Here is a 19,269-nt window from a genome sequence, read left to right as displayed (position 1 = left end):
ATGTAATAACTAATTTAAAACGTATATAATTCCCTTGCTTAGACTAGTGAGGGGGGCACTCTCTGCTCCCCCTTCTGATGTCTATGTCAGAAGCTTTCTCTGTCCCTTTTTATACTTTAATAAAACTCTGCGACACAAAAGCTCTTGAGTGATCAAGCCTGATCCCCTGATCCCTGGTCCCAAAGCTAAATCTTCTTTGGAGATCACAATATCCCTAGTTTTTCAATATTTTGCTCTCAGCCCTGTCTCACTCCTAGAATTGCTATATGGACTAAATGAGTGAAGACATGTAAAACACTCAGTTCATGGCATAGAGTAGGTGTTCATTAAACCTTATTGCTATTGTTATTATTATTTTATTACGCTGGAAGCCCTAAAAAATGAATAGATTTCTGTAACTTAACTGAGTCCAATTTTCCAGTGTCCAAACTCAGCCCTGATTGTAAGATTCTATTAAAAAAATATTTTTCTGGTGATAAATGCATGCTATGTATTTAAATTTTCAAAAGAACACTCTGAGTTAGGGCTCTTATGATTCCCATTTCACAGAAGAGGTCATGTAGGCTTTGAGAAGTGAAGAAGCAGGAACCATATTATGTCTTCTGACTGCAGTTCAGGACCAAGTGTGTTCCCTACAAGTCATCTCATGGTGCCATAGTCACTCTTCCAGGGAACCATTGCTGTGATCACGTCCAGCAACAAACTCTAATAAGGTGGTGTGTGTGTGCCTAGTCACTTAAATGTGCCCGACTCTTTGTGACCCCTTGGAATGTAGCCCACCAGGCTCCTCTGCCCATGGGGATTCTCCAGGCAAGAATACTGGAGTGGGTTACCATGCCCTCCTCCAGTGGATCTTCCCAACCCAGGGACTGAACTCAGGTCTCCTGCATTGCTGCCAGTTTCTTTACCGTCTGAGCTACCATGGAAGCCTAGAACCCTGTCCAAATGCTTAGAGTATTATCAATCAACAAGGGAAGTTTACTATAATGATAAAAATTTGATTTAAACTTCTAGTTCACATATGGTGTCTTGAGGGGCTCTTGGGGTCTCAGCTTTGGAGGATTATAATCCTTTCCTATTTCACTACTGCTGTATTTAAGGTCTTTACTCCTCTTTCCTGTACTGTTATAAAAATATCTCCCAACCAGTTTCCTTCCCCTTGGCCTCTGTTTTCTCTCATGTAGAGTCAGCTGGAGAGAGTTACCCATCTCCATGGTTACCCTCCTCAAGCCCAGATCGGAACATGACACTTCCCCACTTCAAGTGTCAGAGACTTCCCATCGCCTGAGGGACAAAACCTAGTGTATCTCAAAAGGTCACCAACTATCTGTGCACTAACTCCACAGACTGAATTTAGAATTATAGTGACCATGAAGCCTGCTTCAAATCCTTCACACACACATACACACACACATATGCACAAACATACCCATGAACACACATGTATAGACACATAAGTGCACACACATTCATGCATATCCACATATCTCACAAAGACACATGCATACATACACACCATACGTACACACATACATACACATACATATACATACACAGCACACATGTACATATATACAATACACATGAAAGAAAGGGAAGTTGCTCAGTTGTGTCCAACTCTTTGAAACCCCATGGTAGCCTACCAGGCTCCTCCGTCCATGGAATTTTCCAGTCAAGAGTACTGGAGTGGGTTGCATACATAAGCATATATACACATGCACACACACATGCACACATGTGGCTTCTGCCATTCTTAACTACCAGGGTAACCTTCTTCATAGCCTTGTGTTTTTTTTAAGCTACTTAAAATTTATTTGGCTGCATTGGGTCTTAGTGGTGCCATCCAGGCTTAGTTGCCCCAAAGCATGTGGTATCTTCCCGGACCAGGGATCAAACCCACATCCTATGAGTTGCAAGATAGATTCTTTTACCACTGGGCCATCAGGGAAGACCCATGACTTTGTTTTTAGGGGAAAAAAAATGTTAGATCTCAGTGAAAAGGACCACTGTGGAGATACGTAGATGGGGAAACCGTTTCCTTACGCTTTTACTTCTGACAGTCTTGACTCTGTTTCCTTGGGAAGCCTTCCGGCGTTCTGAGCAGCAGCTCATCCCAGCTTTCCAGATTCCAGCTCTATATTCCCAATAGTGTGTGATGGAAGAAGAATCCCTATAACATATTTGGAGTGATCAGTGAATAAAGGCCCAGGGCCATTTTGAGTGTTGGCTTGCCATTTGTGCAGGAGTTACAAATCTCACCCAAACATGGACACAACTGAAAGTGCTGGGGTCCGGATGCCATCTCACCGTCAGAGCACCAGGCCCTCATTGTCAGTCTGTACTCTGGGGACTGGTATTGGGATTCCGACTCCTTGAGGAAATGCCAAAAGGGGGACAAAGAGAAACCCTGACAAGGCGGGGGCAGTACCTCAATAGGGATCCATCTCTGATGGCAAATATACAGGGTGGCCATCAAACCTGGGGATACCAGTCAATAAATAGCTTATCGACATTACAACATATGCAAATAATGTTAAGTATGGTTCCAGACTTGAGTTTTCCAGTTGGAACAAGTGCCTTTGGTGCTGAAAACAAAGTTGCATCGTGTCTAACTGGTGGTTGGTTAAGATTTTTGACTTTTTGGTAAAGCTATAGAACTGGAATTTTCTTCTCCACACATGGAGGTGCAAATATTGTCTGCTGGTCATTCCTCAGAGTGCAATTCTTTACAGTAGGAGTGGAAACTCTCCAAGTCTGAGCCAATTGCAACTCAGGTTTGCCTAATTCTAGAGCTTGTGTTTATTTCTCTGCACCATGCTTTGTTGGTAACCGGAAGAGTTCATGCTGGACCTCAAGTCACCTACATTATAATCAAGGAGTTGTTTGAGTATTAATAGACTCTGACTCATGCAGTTAAAAAACATCCTCCTGAATGGTCTTGTTCTAAAGGAAGTAAAAGCTGTACTTAATAAACTAACAAAAGAAAGTCCTTGAATCACTTCAACCCCTCCAAATCTCAGTGCCCCACTCCAAGGCTTCAGAAAGGACACTTTAAATTGATAAAAATGGTCAGGAGGGATAAGATCCTCTCCAGAAGATAAATGGTAATGTTCTGAGAATCTTAAAGCATTTTGACAATCAATGTTCATTTCTTCTGCAACGTCATCTGGCAGCATATCTTCTGCTGAAGTTCAAGTTAGAAACGCCTATAGAAAGTCTGTGAATGAATGGATAAAGAGAATATTCTTTCTTTCTTTTTTTCCTTCCTTCTCCCTCCCTTCTTTCCTTTCATCCCTCCTTTCTCCCTTTCTCTCTCTCCACACAGACACAGACACACAGAAACACTGGAATATTATTCAGGTTTAAAAATGAAGAAAATCTTGCCATTTGCAACAACATGGATGAATGTGGAGGGTATTATACTCAGCGAAATAAGCCAGAAAAAGAAAGAAAAGTCCATTTATATGTGAACTGTTTTTTTTTTTTTAAATCTGTACCAGTAGACACAGTAGAAAGGTGATTGTCAGGAGTTAGGGATGAGGTAGAGAATAGGGTAAACGTTGGCCAAAGGGTAAACATACTCATTGTAAGATGAATAGGCTCTGAGGTTCTAATGTAAACATGATGACTATAGTTAACAATACTTATTGTATATTTGAAATTCACTAAGAGTAGGTCTTAAGCATTCTCATAAAAAGATTACTATGTAAAGTGATGGATGTATTCATTAACTTGATTGTGATCATCATTTAAAAATGTTTAAGTAGGGTCTTTCCTGGTGCTCCAGTAGTTGAGAGTCTGCTTGCCAGTGCAGGGTAGATGGGTTAGACCCTTGGTTTGGGAACCAAGATCCCACATGCTGTGGAGCAACTACCCTGCGTGCCACAACTACTGTAGCTTGCATGCTCTACAGCCCATCCTCATCAACAGGAGAAGCCACCACAATGAGAAGCCAGCACACGAAAACCAGAGGAAGCCCAGCACAGCAGTGAAAAGCCTCAGCAAAGATTCTTTAAATCTTAACACAAATTTAAAGAAAGAGAGAAAGTCAGTGGAAGGTTTTGCTACTTGATTTTGATAAGTCATAAACTTGCAGAGGCCTCAGAGCTGGTCTAGTCCAACTTCCTCATTTCATAGACAACCAATCCAAGGAACATCTCTATTGGGCAGCCATAGACAAGAGAAGGAAACCGGAGAGACCCGTTCAATATTGTATTTGCAAGACTTAGCACAGTATCTGACACATGGTAGAACTGAACAAATTATTTGTTGACTGCCCTACTGACTGACTGACAGAGTAGAGTTCGTAGACCTCATCAGCTGCAGAGCTGGTATGAGACACTGGGTCTTCTGGGTTTCAGGCCCACTGCCTCCCTTGAAACCAGTCAACACATTATCACAATTCAACCTAATTTTCAGGGTATGACTCTCAAGCATCTGGATTGACAACTGAAAAGCATCTGTAGCCTTTCCTATCTTCAAAAGGCTGATCAAAGGGAACCCTGGTGGGAAGTGGTGGACTCCTTTCTCTATGGTCCCTCTTGAAAGAAACATCTGTATCTCTGTAGAAGAGGAGGTGATAACAGAGTGGACATCTCCAGTCTCTCTCCATCAGCCTACCTGGTGGGGTTTTTCATTATATATGCATGTGTGCTAAATTGCTTCAGTTGTGTTCAACTGTTTGCGACCCTTTGGATTGTAGACCACAAGGCTCCTCTGTCCATGGGATTATTCAGGTAAGAATACTGGTGTGGGCTGCCATTTCTTCCTCCAGGAGATCTCCACCCAGGATCAAACCCACATCTCCTACACTGGCAGGAGGATTCCTTACTACTGAACCACCAGGGAAGCCCTCTCACCATACACCTCATGGCAAAGCACCTCACTGCTTTGACCAGGCCCTGGTCATGGGTTGGTTCCAGACGTGGGACCCTGAAGGCCTGCCCAGGGGGCACACCTGCCCACCCAGAGTGTGATGTCAGCCTCAGTCTTGAAATGACCAGGGTTGCTTCAGTGGGACAGGATCATATTAGGAAAAGTGCTTCTATGCCCTCTTCTTAATTAGGGGACTTCCCAGCCTTTCCCAATGTCAACAGACTTCTGCCTGAAACCTGAATAAAATCAGGGATCTGTCAGCAAGTAGAAAGGTCAGGTACATGGTATTGGTCATGGCCAGGTTCTACTGTAATAGAGAGGGAGCCTCCAACTCCTGAGGTTCCTCCTGCCTATACCTGGATTGGTCTTGGGAACCAGCAGGCAAGTTGAGCCTATAGTGGAGGGTGTGCATGGGGGTGCAGATTGCTGTCTTTGCTGACCTTAATCCAGACTAACCCTCCCAAGCATCACATGCACACCAGATAAACCATATCACCAAGGTGTGAGTTCATAGGGAGAGTCTTCTGGTCTGTTTTCAACAATACTCTTCTTCTTTTAAAAGACGAGGCACAAGCCACGGAGATTTCTGCCCATGGGTCCTCTCTTTACTGCCTTTGCTGTGGTTGTGGGAGGATGTGATACTCGGAGGACCTGCAAACATTTTGGAACCTTGAAGGGAGCTTTGACAACACTGAGCTTTTATCCCACAGCCACAGACAGTCTAGTTCTAAAGTTCTTGACCTCAATAACTCATCCCCCTGTGATTAAATCTCTATTTGTCAGATATACTGACCAAAGCCAAGAGCAGTTGTCACATACCCATGAAGACATCCCTGGCTGCCCTTCCTGTTGACCTTAGGATAAAATGAAAGTGAAAGTCACTCAGTCGTGTCCTACTCTTTGCGACCCTACAGACTATACAGTCCATGGAATTCTCCAGACCACAATACTGGTGTGGGTAGCCGGTCCCTTCTACAAGGGATCTTCCCAACCTAGGATCGAACCTAGATCTCTGGCATTGCAGGAGAGTTCCTCACCAGCTGAACCACCAGGGAAGCCCAACAGTACTGGAGTGGGTAGCCTATCCCTTCTCCAACAGATCTTCCCGACCCAGGAATGGAACTGTGTACTCCTGGAGAACCCAGTTGGATTGGAGGCGGATTCTTCACCAGCTGAGATACTGCGACCCCTTAACATGATTGAGAAGGCCCTGCAGGTTCTGGCTAATCTCAGGGTGCAGCCTGCCTGTCACCACATTCCAGCCAAGACCTCTCCAACTGCCATGGCATTACATCCTGAATTCTGCACATGGCCATCTATCCTCCAAGCTCTCCATTCCACCTCCAGGATCTAAGATCTTACTTTTCATAACAACTTAGACATCTGTACACTGGAAAGTCTTCTCCAGCGCCCCAGATTGCACAAACTGTTGGTTTTCTATCACCCTCAATGACCCTGCTTTGATTCATCTCAGAGATTACTGTACTGTGTTGAAATTATCTATGCATTATCTCTCCCACTTCACTGTCATCTCGCTGAAGGTAAGCACTACATTCATCATGTTCCTTGCTATATCCCCAGAAGAACATTAGTTATACAAATTTGTTGAACAAATAATGAAAGGGAAGTATAACCAGAACACAATGAAACTAGCAGGTTTATTGGTTTTATGGGAGAACTAATGGGCATAAATCTTTATGAAATAAATCAAAGAGCTCCACCTTGAAACAGACATGATCGACTGCAAAGGATAGGGTGCTTTTAGTCTTTTCCATCAAGCCCACCAAAGGCCTGGTATTAGGGAGAATGTCCCAAGTTACCTGATGGTTTTGATCATGCTGAGGCCCATCTCAACGCAGCAGTGGGCGTGGTCCTGGCGGGGCTCAGGAAGTCCTGAAACGCAGTAGTAGCAGTCCCCCAGGATTTTGATACGAAGGCAGTGATGCTCCTGAAAGGCATAACATGGGAAAGGATTGAGTCAGCAGATAGGTAAGTGCTTCCGAAAGGCTTGGGAAAGAGGGGAGCTGGGTCAAGAGGTCTGCACCTTGGGATCAGGGGCTTCTACTTTTGAAAAGCTGCTATCATCTTCCCAGGAAATTAGGGGATGTTTGAAGGTATCAGGGGCAGAATGGAGTTATGGAAAAACAGTAGATTTTGAGCCTAACAGATACACAGTCATATCTTGGCTCTAATCTTAATACCTACTGTGTGGATGGACCTGGCAGAGTGGGTATTCAACATGGGTATTCAGTGTTCCCCTACGAGTCCTAATACCACTGATACATTTCTTTTTAGGACATGTCCTTGGATTGGTAGGTTTTTTGTTGTTGTTGTTAGCTCAAAACAAGCACTTAAGTATATAAATCACTTAGAGATATCAGGTATTTCAACTCTATATAAAGTCCTTTCCCAACTATCGTACTGGCACCTTAATAAGAGGGGCTGACTATGTCTAATACATGTTTCCATTCATTTAATTCATATGCTTGTTCATTGATAAAAACATCAGTTGAGCACCTGTCTGTCATAAAGCAACCATTGTCCCTGACACAAAGGTGATTAATAACAGCCCCTAGTATGCACCATGAACTTCCCTGGTGGCTCAGTGGTAAAGAAGCTGCCTGCCAAAGCAGGAAACTTGGGTTTGATCCCTGGGTCGGGAAGATCCCCTGGAGGAGGGCATGGCAACCCTCTCCAGTATTCTTGCTTAGAGAATCCCATGGACAGAGGAGCCTGGTGGGCTATAGTCCATGGGGTCGCGAAGAGTCAGATACGACTTAGTGACTAAAGAACAACAACAATATGCATCATACACTAAACGGAATGACTCTCACAACAACCTTGAGGTCGGTACAGTTTTTATCCTCACCACTTCACCAGTGAGAAGGAAGGACACAGCTGTTTGGTGGATTCACATTCTTGAAGACATGATTCTTACAAAGTTTCAAAGAGCAACAAGCATCTAGGAAACAGTGCATCCTTTCATATTTAATCGGAATAGGCTCGATTTTGCAGATTTTAGAGGAAACATAACTTGGGACAGTATAGCACCGGGGCAAAGAGTGCTGGCAGAGGAGCTCCACTGCCAGAGATCAAATCCTAGACCTGCCCACCTCATCTTTACCGTGTGTCTTTAGGTAAATTACTTAACCTCTGAGCCTCTGTTGCCTCACCTATAAAAAGAGGATAAGTAAGACTAGGACTTCAGGGATGTCCCTGGTCATCGCGTGGCTGAGACACTGCACTTCCAATGCAAGGGGTGTGGGTTCAGTCCCTGGTTGGGGAACTAAGATTCCACAGGCCATGTGGTCAACAAGTTTAAAAACAAATAAAATAAAATTGGGTCTTCAGGGAAAAAAAAAGAATAGGACCTCACTGTGTGACTGTAAAGATGAAGGAAGATGATGTGCATGAAGGCTTAGTATAAGGTCGAGCAGATGGGGCACTAAAAATACTGCCCGTCTCTGTGCTGGGGGCTTGGACCCCTGTCCTAGTTCTTCCACATTTCTATCTGCGACCACGGCAGAGTCCCTCTAGATCTCCTTGGGCTAGGTGGCTGGGACTCAGTGACCTGTGAGGTGTTCTCTAGCTTTGAAGCCCTAGGAGTCTATGACGGTTTTGTGGGTGAGTGGCTCTCCCTGGGAAACCAGAGTCCAAGGGCAGGAGGAGGGGTACTGCAGACACAGAGGGGCCTGCCAGAAGCACACCGATGCCCTGGCGCCGCAGGCTATGAAGTACCAAGCTGGCTTCCTAAGCTGAGCAGGGGCTGGGACATCATGTTTGGGTAACGAGTGAAATTGCTCTCCCAATAAAAAAACAAATACCAGACAGGGAAAAGAGAACCAGAGCTGGCTCTGGCGTTTCCCTGTCTGCGTCAGGTCTCCAGGGTCTTGCCAACCTTCCCAAACAAGCACAGATGCGATCTTCAGAATGCTGATAGCATGCACAGCATCCCACAGGTATTTTTAGGAGCATGTAGTTTCTTATCTATTGGCAGCTTCAGTGCCAAAATTTTGCAAGACAGCAAAACGGGACGCTCAAGACCTTCACTTGTTTCTTCTAACACGCTCTAGACTGTGATGGCCAGAACAGAACTAGATACTGGCCACTGGTTCGGGCAGTTTCTAGATTTGTGGAATCCATGGGACAGTTATATACATACATATAAAAAAAAAAAACAACCAGAGGGCCCAAGGGACTGCACCAAGGTTCAATTTTGTGTTTTGCCAAGAAGTATGAAAAATGTCCATCAACATACAAAAATAACAATGCAACTATCCCACTATTCCCATCACTTTATAAAAGAAAAGGCATTTTTAACTCACTTCACTCTGTATAATAGGTTCTAGGTTCATCCACCTCATCAGAGCTAACTCAAATGCATTCCTTTTATGGCTGAGTAATATTCCATTGTGTGTATGTACCACACCTTTATCCATTCATCTGCCATCTTGCTTCCATGTCCCAGCTATTGTAAATAGTGCTGCATTGAACAATGGGATACATGTATCTTTTTCAACCCTGGTTTCCTCAGGGTATATGCTTAGTGGAATTGCTGGGTCATATGGTGGTTTTATCCCTAGTTTTTTAAGGAGTCTCCATACTGTCTTCCATAGTGACTGTATCAGTTTACACTCCCACCAACAGTGCAAGAGCATTTCCTTTTCTCCACACTCTCTCCAGCATTTATTGTTTGTAGACTTTTTGATGATGGCCATTCAGACTGGTGTCAGGTGATATCTCATTGTGGTTTTGATTTGCATTTCTCTAATAATGAGTGATGTTGAGCATCTTTTCCTGTGTTTGTCAGCCATCTGTATGCCTTTTTTGGAGAAATGTCTGTTTAGGTCTTTTCCCCACTTTGTGATTGGGTTGTTTGTTTTTCTAGCATTGAGTTGTATAAGCTTCTTGTATATTTTGGAAATTAATCCTTTGTCAGTTGTTTCATTTGCTATTATTTTCTCCCATTCTGAGGGTTGTCTTTTCACCGTGCTTATAGCTTCCTTTGCTTTGTAAAAACTTTTAAGTTTAATCAGGTCCCACTTGTTTCCTTTTGTTTTCATTTCCATTACTCTCGGAGGTGGGTTATAGAGGATCTTGCTATGAAGTAAGTCAGAAAGAGAAAGATAAATATCGTATTCTAATGCACAAATATGGAATATAGAAAAATGGTACTGAAGAATTTATTTACAGGGCAGCAGTGGAGAAATAGAGAGAACAGACTTATGGACATGGGGAGAGGGGAGGAAAGGGTGAGATGTAAGAAAAGAGTAACATGGAAACTTACATTACTGTAAAATAGATAGCCAAAGGGAATTGGCTGTATGGCTCAGGAAACTCAAACAGGGGCTCTGTACCAACCTAGAGTGGTGGGATGGGGAGGGAGATGGAGGGATGTTCAAAAGGAGGAGATATATGTATACCTGTGGCTGATTCATGTTGAGCTTTGATAGAAAACAATAATATTCTGTAAGGCCATTATCCTTCAATAAATAAATAAATTAAAATAAATAAATAAAATTGTGAAGGTCATCATAAAGAAGGAATGAGAAGCTGTCATATCCTCAAGGAGTCTAAGAGAACTAAATATAGTATCCTGGTTAAAAACTAAGGCAATTTGAATGAAGAATGGACTATCGTTAATAGTAATCTATCAAAATTTGCTCATTAATCTCAATGAGTGTATAATACTAATGTAAGATTTTCATAATAGGGGAAACTTGCATGTAGGACGTATTGGAACTGTGTACTATTTCATGATTTTTTTCTATAAAGATAAAACTGTTTTAAAATAAAACTACATTCAACTTTTTTAAGAAAAAAAAAAAGGAAAAGGCATTTTTAACACTGAAAAAGTGAAAAGACATGCTTAGAATAAAGAAAAGTTTTTAGCACTAAATGAAATTAATGATGAAAACTCACTGCATATCTGTATATGTACTCCAGACATGTAGATACACATGCAATTGCTGTACATACATATACCGTATATATTGCTATATATATACATATATATATATGTTGTATACATGTAGATATGCACACTACAGAAATGTGAGTTTTCATGTACATATATATATCTCGTAGTGGCCACAAGTTAAAATTTATTTGCAAAGGAGCAAATCCCTTGCTCTTATTTTGAGTGAGAACACTGAGGCTGGGAGGCAATGACTGGTGACATCAATCGGGTGCCCTTCATGTGCAAATGGTCTTTGGGCAGAGCTGGCAGTGACTCAGGCCATTGGTGACCTGGTGCAGTGGAGACATCTTCCTCCCTGTTGACCATGGGAGGAGGGAGGGAAAGGGTGGAGCAGGGAATACTTTGGTCTAAGAATCAGACCGCCATTCTAGTCAAATTTACCAGCTGTCCGACCTTCGATAAGTCACTGAAGGCACTGATATGCGGGTTTCAATTTGTTATATGTGATTCCAGTCAAAATGATCCGCTTGTCTTCAACAAATAAAAAAGCAAGCATGGCCATTGACTAGCAATGACAATGACAGCTAGCATCTGAAAATAGTCTTCTCCACATTCAACACCACACTTTATTTTTTCTCTTCTGAGTATCACAATAGCCTTGAACACAGCAGAGCATGTTTTTAGATATGAAAATTTCAGCATACAAGAGATGGAAAACTTCCTGTGCCACAGGGCAGCTGGCTAAAAATAATGATATGGACTATAAATGATATTCAACAGCCCCAAATCAGTGATTTTTCCATGAAGACAGAGGTGAAAGCATTTTGGAAAACTTAGGGAAAGGGAGCTGTACTTTTTGCGCACATACTATGTGCCAGGCCATGTGCTGAAGGCATCACATTGACCGTGTTTAGTCTTTAGGACCACATTCTGAGCCACGCGTCACCTCACAGACGGCTTACGGAAATGAAGGTCATCTAGCAAGTCAGAGGCAGAGTGGAACTCACAGCATCTCTGTTTGACTTTGGGGCTCCATGCTCTCTTTAGAAAAAAAAAGAAATTGTGGCAGAGTCTAGAATGATAGATTTCCTGACAAAATGTGTTTTGGAAGGAGACACGTAAAATAGTTTATTACCTTTTGGAACAGACAGAGAACAATGTGGTGAAGATGTTTGAAGGGTCCATTTTCCTTCTAAACAAAAGGTGAAGCTGACAGCTTCTTGAAAAATTGTGGTCCCCAAATAAATACCATTTGTGTATATATATATGGCTCAGACAGTAAAGAATCTGCCTACAATGCAAGAGATCCGGGTTCAATCCCTGGGTAGGGAAGATCCCCTGGAGATAGAAATGGCAACCCACTCCAATATTCTTGCCTGGAAAACCCCATGGACAGAGGAGCCTGGAGGGCTACAGTCCCTGAGGTCACAGAGTCAGACACGAAAGAGTGACTAACCCTTTCACATAAATATAATAATAATTTGTGTATGTATATATAAATATAAATAAGGAGACAGTGAGGGGCAGGGAGGCCTGGAGTGCTGCAGTCCATGGGGTCGCATAAAATCAGACACAACTTAGCAACTGAACAACAGCATATAAATTTAAATACAAATACGAAAGGGCCTGTCTTCTCATCTGTCAAGTTCTGTCAATTTGCAGACACATTCTTCTGATCAATTCCTGTGAGCTGTCAGACGATCTGACAGTAATATCCAAGCAACCTCTTTTTTTTTTTTTTTTTTTACCAGAAACTGCTTTGAAAAATTCACATTAAAAAAGCCAGGTTGCTTTGAAAAGAGATACAGAAAAAGAAAAATAAAGTAGGGTGAGGGTCTTGTAAATTTTATTCAGTTAGTCCTAATATAATCCTTTTCTTCTCATCTTGACAGCTTTGATATGATAAAAATCTTGGGGAAAAAATCCAGAGAATTTATGAAACCATATATGTACCTAACATTGAGGAGACACGGGTACCAAGTATCAAAGATGGTTATATAATTGGGGAGGGGTAAGATTATAGGGATGCATACTTTCTATATGGTCTCTTTTTTAAAAAGCTTAAAATTTTTTTGGCCACATTGCACAGCATATGGGATCTTAGTTCCCTAATCAGGGATTGAACCTATGTCCCCTGCCTTGGAAGCAGGGATTCCTAACCACTGGACCACGAGGGGTGCCACGTGTTGTTTCTATCTCTGATGTTTGAATTTACATAATGGACAAGTAGGGCTTTAGTAATCAGAAAAAAAAAAAAAACATGAAAAGGAAAAAGACTCTCAGAACAAGAACATTAGGGCCATGAATGCACCTTAAAAAGTTATATTAGAAATCATGGCAATTTTTATGGTACTTTATCTAACTGCAACTATACAAATTAACACATGACTATATTGCCCTAGTGAAAATAAAGCTGTAGATAAGTCTCCTTGAGTACTCTCTCCCCCTCAGACACGCCACATGCTGGAAACCTGGTCCCCTTTACCCTCTTGAGAGACTGCTGTGCATTCATACATACATTTCTATATTTCTATGTCTGCACTATTTTTCATGCTCTTTAGCTACAAATTGATCAATTTTGTTGTTCTGTTGCTAAGTCATGTCCAACTCTTTTAGACCCCAAGGAGTGCAGCACGCCAGGACTCCCTGTCCCTCTCTATCTCCTGAACTTTTCTCAGATTCATGTCCATCGAGTCTGTGATGCTGTCTAACCATCTCATCCTCTGCCGCCTCTTTCTCCTTTCGCCTTCAATCTTTCCCAACATCAGGGTCTTTTCCAATGAATCAGCTCTTCACACCATGTTCATGGGGCTCTTTGCATCACTGTTCATGGGGTTCTCACAGCAACAATACTAGAGAGGTTTGCCATTCCCTCCTCCAGTGGACTATGTTTTGTCAGAACTCTTAACTATGACTCATCCATCTTGGGTGGTCCTGCATGGCACGCTCAGAGCTTCACTGAGTTACGCAAGGCCCTTCGCCATGACAAAGCTGTGATCCGTGGAGAGGAAACTGATCATACCATGTTTATAGATCTAAGATGTGCTTTTTCACGCAAAAGCTTGTTTTGAAATTTCATGTTTGGTACAGAGACGGCTATCGCATTCTTTAAAATCTATTGATAAGCTTTCCATAGTGTTGGGATGAAAGTAAAAGTGAAAGTCAAGTGGCTCAGTCATGTGTGACTCTTTGCGACCCCGTGGACTATAGCCCACTAGGCTCCTCTGTCCATGGGATTCTCCAGGCAAGAGTACTGGAGTGGGTTGCCATTTCCTTCTCCAGGGGATAGTTTCTTTTTTAAGATATTATTTTTGATGTGGACCATTTTTAAAGTCTTTATTCAATTCATTACAGTACTGCTTTTATTGTTTATGTCCTGGTTTTTTGGCCCTGAGGTATATGGGATATTAGTTCGCCTCACCAGGGATTGAATCCATGCCCCCTGCATTGGAGGGCGAAGTCTTAACCACTGGACCACCAGGGAAACCCCAGAATTGTTTCTTGCAACAATAATTTAGGTTTCTTCCCATTTTGTCAGGAATCTGAAACAAGGTTTAAGATGTAATGATGTTGCTTTAAATTTCCAATTTTAAAGCCTTGATAATAGCATACATACCATTCCTAATTTGGAAGGGAGAGGTGTAGTTATGGACTATTTTTGTTTTTAAAGATCGAAGATCAAAAGTTACTAGAGTTTGCCAAGGACACTGGAAAGAGTCAAAAACATTCTGCTTTGAGCAGCCTGAACCACAAGGGCGCTGAGGAACTCAATCACATTAAGAGGATCTTTAATAGAAAGCTTTGAAGTTTTTGCCTGTATCATAATGATGCAGTAGATAAATGGGCAGCTGCAGTAGATGGTATTTACACGGGAAGTGGGTTCTGTCAGATGTACAACATAAAACTAAGGAAAGAATTATGGCACAGCAGGGAGAGGTCATTATAAAGCCACAGAATTTTGATATCACAAGATACGAGAAAAGGCAAGTCTAATCCTCTTTTACACAGAAGCAAAATCTGTGACCCACTTGGTTAAGTGATTTGCCTGAGGTTGGGAGGCAGAAGCATTTCAAGTAGGTTTTCTCATTCCAAGGTGAGCGGAATTGTTTCCACTGGCAGGATTTCTCAAGCTTTTTCATGAAAGTCCCCTAGAGTAGAAAATACTGATGCCCCTAGGGTAGGTGGGTGGGTGAAATGGGGTCAGGGTAGAGTGGGAATTATTGAGTACTTCTGGGTGTGCTGATGGTTTATTTTCAGCCAGACTTTGTGTTGTTTCATTTATCCTTCATTATTATTCTGATAGGAAACTGAGAGAGGTGATTTGTAGTTCATTGAAGTCCAGCACAGAGCTGTCCAAAGCTCATCGAGTAGTCACATACGGACATGAGAGTTGGACCATAAAGAAAGCTGAGCACTGAAGAATTGATGCTTTTGAATTCTGGTGCTGGAGAAGACTCTTGAGAGTAGTTTGGACTGCAAGGAGATCCAACCAGTCAATCCTAAAGGAAATCAACACTGAGTATTCAATGGAAGGACTGATGCTGAAGCTGAAGTGCCAATACTTTGGGTACCTAATGCAAAGAGCCAACTCATTGGAAAAGACCCTGATGCTGGGAAAGATTGGAGGCAGGAGAAGGGGATGACAGAGGATAAGATAGTAATTGCATCACTAACTTAGTGGACATGAATTTGAGCAAACTCTGGGAGACAGTGGAGGGCAGAGAAGCCTGGCAGGCTACAGTCCATGGTGTTGCAGAGGGTTGGACACAACTGAGCACGTATCCACTATTCTGATAAGAAACTGAGATTCAGACAGGGGATGCACAACTGAAGTTAACTGAAGTCCAGCCCACAGCTGAAGTCCTAGAAACCTAGCTTTGGGAGTCATCCAGCATGAATAACAATGCATCTCTGACATCTTGCTCCATCCCTAAAATGCCTGGGGCATTGCTTGGTGGTCAGAAGCCAGTACCTGGCCTCGGGTGGCCTGAATCACAGATGCACCACCTACCAGGGGTTCCGGGAAGATTATTTTACTTCTTTGAGTCTCAGTCACTTGTTCTACAAAATGGGAACAATAAAAAAACTTCCCTTATAGATTTTTATAAGAACTGCCTAACTGTAAGTTAGGTAATCCAGGGCAAATACACCAAGTAACACAGAATGTACACTGGGCAGTTGATGAATGTTTAATATGCTCAAAATTAATCATTTTACTCCATCGTCTGTGTTTATTTTTATATTCATTAAAAAAAAAATCTTTCAATAAGATTCAAGCTCCAGAAGGACTACAGCTTCTTGCAGCCCAGGGACTCGTTGGGCTGTGCACGCCCATCTCACCTCTCCCCAACCATGTACAGTGTGAAAGTGAAAGTCTGTAATGTCTGGCTCTCTGCAGCCTCATGGACTGTAACCCACCAAGTTCCTCTGTCCATGGGATTCTCCAGGCAGGAATACTGCAGTGGGTTAGCCATTCCCTTCTCCAGGGTGTAAGGTCGGACCCTGGTGGTCTTCTTGGCTTCCCCTTCCCGGTGGCCATCTTGGCTCCTTCTTCCCCTCTTCATCTCCCGCCGGAGGTAAAAAGTCCCACCAAACCGCTGAGGAATCTCTGACGTAATAACCCTCTGCTGAGATCTACCCTCCTTCCTGACCTGCAGAGCGACCAGCCCGGTCTCGCCACCTCGACTAGCTGACCATTCACAATCTCGCTTTCCCGAGCTTTGACTTATTTAGGCCTGTCCAGGTTATATGATGTCACTTCCTGCCCCGAAGACATAAAAACCGCAGTCTGCCTTTGTTCGGGGCAGAACTCCTCGTGGCCGTTCTTGCGGTCAGTGGGTTCTGCCCAGGAGCGCACTGCCAATAAAGCCTGTTACTTTCCCTTGGTGTCTGGGTTATTTCCTTACACCGTGAGATGCCCATTTTCGCGACCTTACACAGGGGATCTTCCTGACCCCGGGATCGAAACCGGGTCTTCTGCACTGCAGGAAGATTCTTTACTGTCTGAGCCACGAGGGAAGCCCCAGAGTACAGTGTAGCTAGGGCAAAAAGCAGGGGCTACAAGGCCAAGTCCACATTCCTTAAATGTCACGCTGTGCCCTCCAGACTTGTGTCTGCTTTCCTCTCTAAGCTCACTCCTCACTGCAGCCTCCCATGCCCTTTACGCTCCAGCAATCTTGAGCTCCTTATAGCTCTCCAAACAAGCAGCACACTTCCGCATTTTCACACTTGCCTGCCTTTGCCCTGGCTCAGCCTGGAAGGTGCTTTGTTATCTAATCTGATGCTGGCAAAGCTCCTGCTCTTCCTCAGACCCCGCCTGCATATGGCCTCTTCTCCTGATGCTGCTCAACCATCCCCCTCCTCACCCCAAGGACTGACCGTCCCTTTCTTCATCCACCAGGACTTCTATGCCCACTGCCTGTACTGCACTGTCCTGCAAAATTGGTGGACTTGTTTCTCCCTTAGCGGAGTCTGAGGGCAGGGCCTGATTCTGTCTTGCCACAGCCTCACACGGTTCCTGGAACATAGTAGGTACACAAGGAGTGTTGACTGAATAACTTGGATTGCATCTTTCATAGCTATCCTTTATCTGGGTCAATGGGGATTACTGTGACACCAGAAACTCACCTTGATCATATCTTTCAGTTCTCTTTGGAGGGCCATTTTTGTTCTTCTCAGCACCTCTGGGCAGAAATATTTAGAACCAGAGTATAAAGTAGGAGAACTATGTGTAACTGGCACCAACCACCCTTGAAGCAGCGATAAAGAGAAAAGGTGTACATTCTTCCCTACCTTCAAATTTCCAGCCCTTAGGGTTAACCTGATCCTTCTCCTGGGAGGAGACCTCAGTTTCCACCTCTTCTTCTGCTCCTGTCAGCCTCCTACTTAATAGCTGTCCAATAGCTGCAGGTTACAATGCAGGGTCCTTGGCCAGTCCTTGCTTATTTTTCTAGCCTCCCCTCTACCTTTTTCAGCAATGCTAAATATCTTCTGGTTCTTCACACATACAGCATCTTTATTTTTGTTCTCTCCTCTGCATACATTGACATTTCCTGTTTTCTTTACCGCCTAATTGGTGTACAACTTCTATATGATAAAATTTACCATTTTGATAAATGTGTACAATCATGCTCACATACAGAACAACCAGATCACCCCAAAAATCACCTCACACTATGCTTCTGTGCATGGGACAACAGAGGATGAGATGGTTGGATGGCATCACCAACGTGATGGACATGAGTTTGAACAAGCTCCGGGAGTTGGTGATGGACAGGGAAGCCTGGCGTGCTGCTGTCCATGGGTTCACAAAGAGTTATACACAACTGAGCGACTGAACGGAACTAACGCTTCTGTGCAATCCATCCACTTCCTCCATCCCTTATCCTACCTGGCAATGACTTATCCCTTTTCTTTCCGTGTAATTTTTGCCTTCTCTAGAATGTCTTACAAATAGGATCATCAGGTGTCTAATCTTCTGTGGCCTGGCTTCTTTCACTTGTCATATTGCATTGGAGATTTACAGATGCTGTTGCATGTATTGGTGGTTTATTCCTTTTTACTACTGAATAGTATTCTGCTGTATTTGTCTTATTTTTTTAAGACCCAGCCTAAGAATCAGTTTCTCCCAGAAGTCTTCTCTGATCCAAGGGTTATGCATTGTTTCTATGCTCCCATGGGATTCTAGACTTTCTTTCGTCACAGCACATAGTGCACTGTATGCTGATGACCTCTTTAGGTATCCCTGACAAGACTCAGCTCTAAGAAGGGAGAAAATGTGTTTCAGTCATTCCCATATTCCTAGCACAACACCTAATAGATTCTCAGATGCAAGGATGAATGGATCTCTGTTGGAGTGAAGTGACCTTAAAATAGGACATTTTGATACCCTAATAATGATATGGGCTTCCCTGGTGGCTCAGACAGTAGAGAATCTGCTTGCAGTGCAGGAGACCTGGGTTCAATCCCTGGGTCAGGAAGACCCCCTGGAGAAGAAAATGGCAACCCACTCCAGTATTCTTGCCTGGAGAATTCCATGGACAGAGGAGCCTGGTGGGCTACAGTCCACGGGGTCGCAAAACAATGATATGGTCTCATTCCACTCTCACAACAGCCTGTGAAACGGGCACTACTATACGTCCTTTACAATCTGAATCCGAAACCTGGGCTAAAATACAGTGTGGCAGTGACCTTCCTCTGTGATCTGAGTGGCTTGAGGACTTGAAATCTGTGTTTTGGTGGCAAATGTTCATATTCTTTAACCTGTTCTCTATTTTAGCTCTGGTCAAGCCAGCAGCAAAAGAAAGGTAGTGTCCTGTTGGCTAAAACCCAAGCTCTTAGGTCAAACAAAATGGTGGTGGGACGGGCCAGTAGCTCACTGGTCCTTGAGAAGAGGCTAATGCATTCCAGATGGCTGGGGTTGGCGGGGAAACTGCAGGCAGTCGGCTCTGCGTGAAACAGCACTGAAGCTGCAG

At 43.3% G+C, this 19,269-nt stretch overlaps 1 protein-coding gene across 1 annotated transcript in view; it reads right to left on the bottom strand.

Moving 5' to 3' along the window:
* Positions 1–19,269, bottom strand: part of ADCY8 (adenylate cyclase 8) — a 237,202-nt gene that overhangs the window by 127,099 nt on the left and 90,834 nt on the right. Inside the window, exon 5 of the mRNA XM_055432577.2 lies at positions 6,696–6,823. Within this exon, the coding sequence (XP_055288552.2) occupies positions 6,696–6,823 (128 nt within the window). The remainder of the gene's footprint in view (positions 1–6,695; positions 6,824–19,269) is intronic.

Source organism: Moschus berezovskii, chromosome 16 (assembly GCF_049115385.1).
Source record: "Moschus berezovskii isolate FMDL1 chromosome 16, NW_MosBer_1.0, whole genome shotgun sequence".
In the NCBI taxonomy this organism is placed as follows: Eukaryota; Metazoa; Chordata; class Mammalia; order Artiodactyla; family Moschidae; genus Moschus; species Moschus berezovskii.
This window is presented reverse-complemented; position numbering and strand designations above follow the sequence as displayed.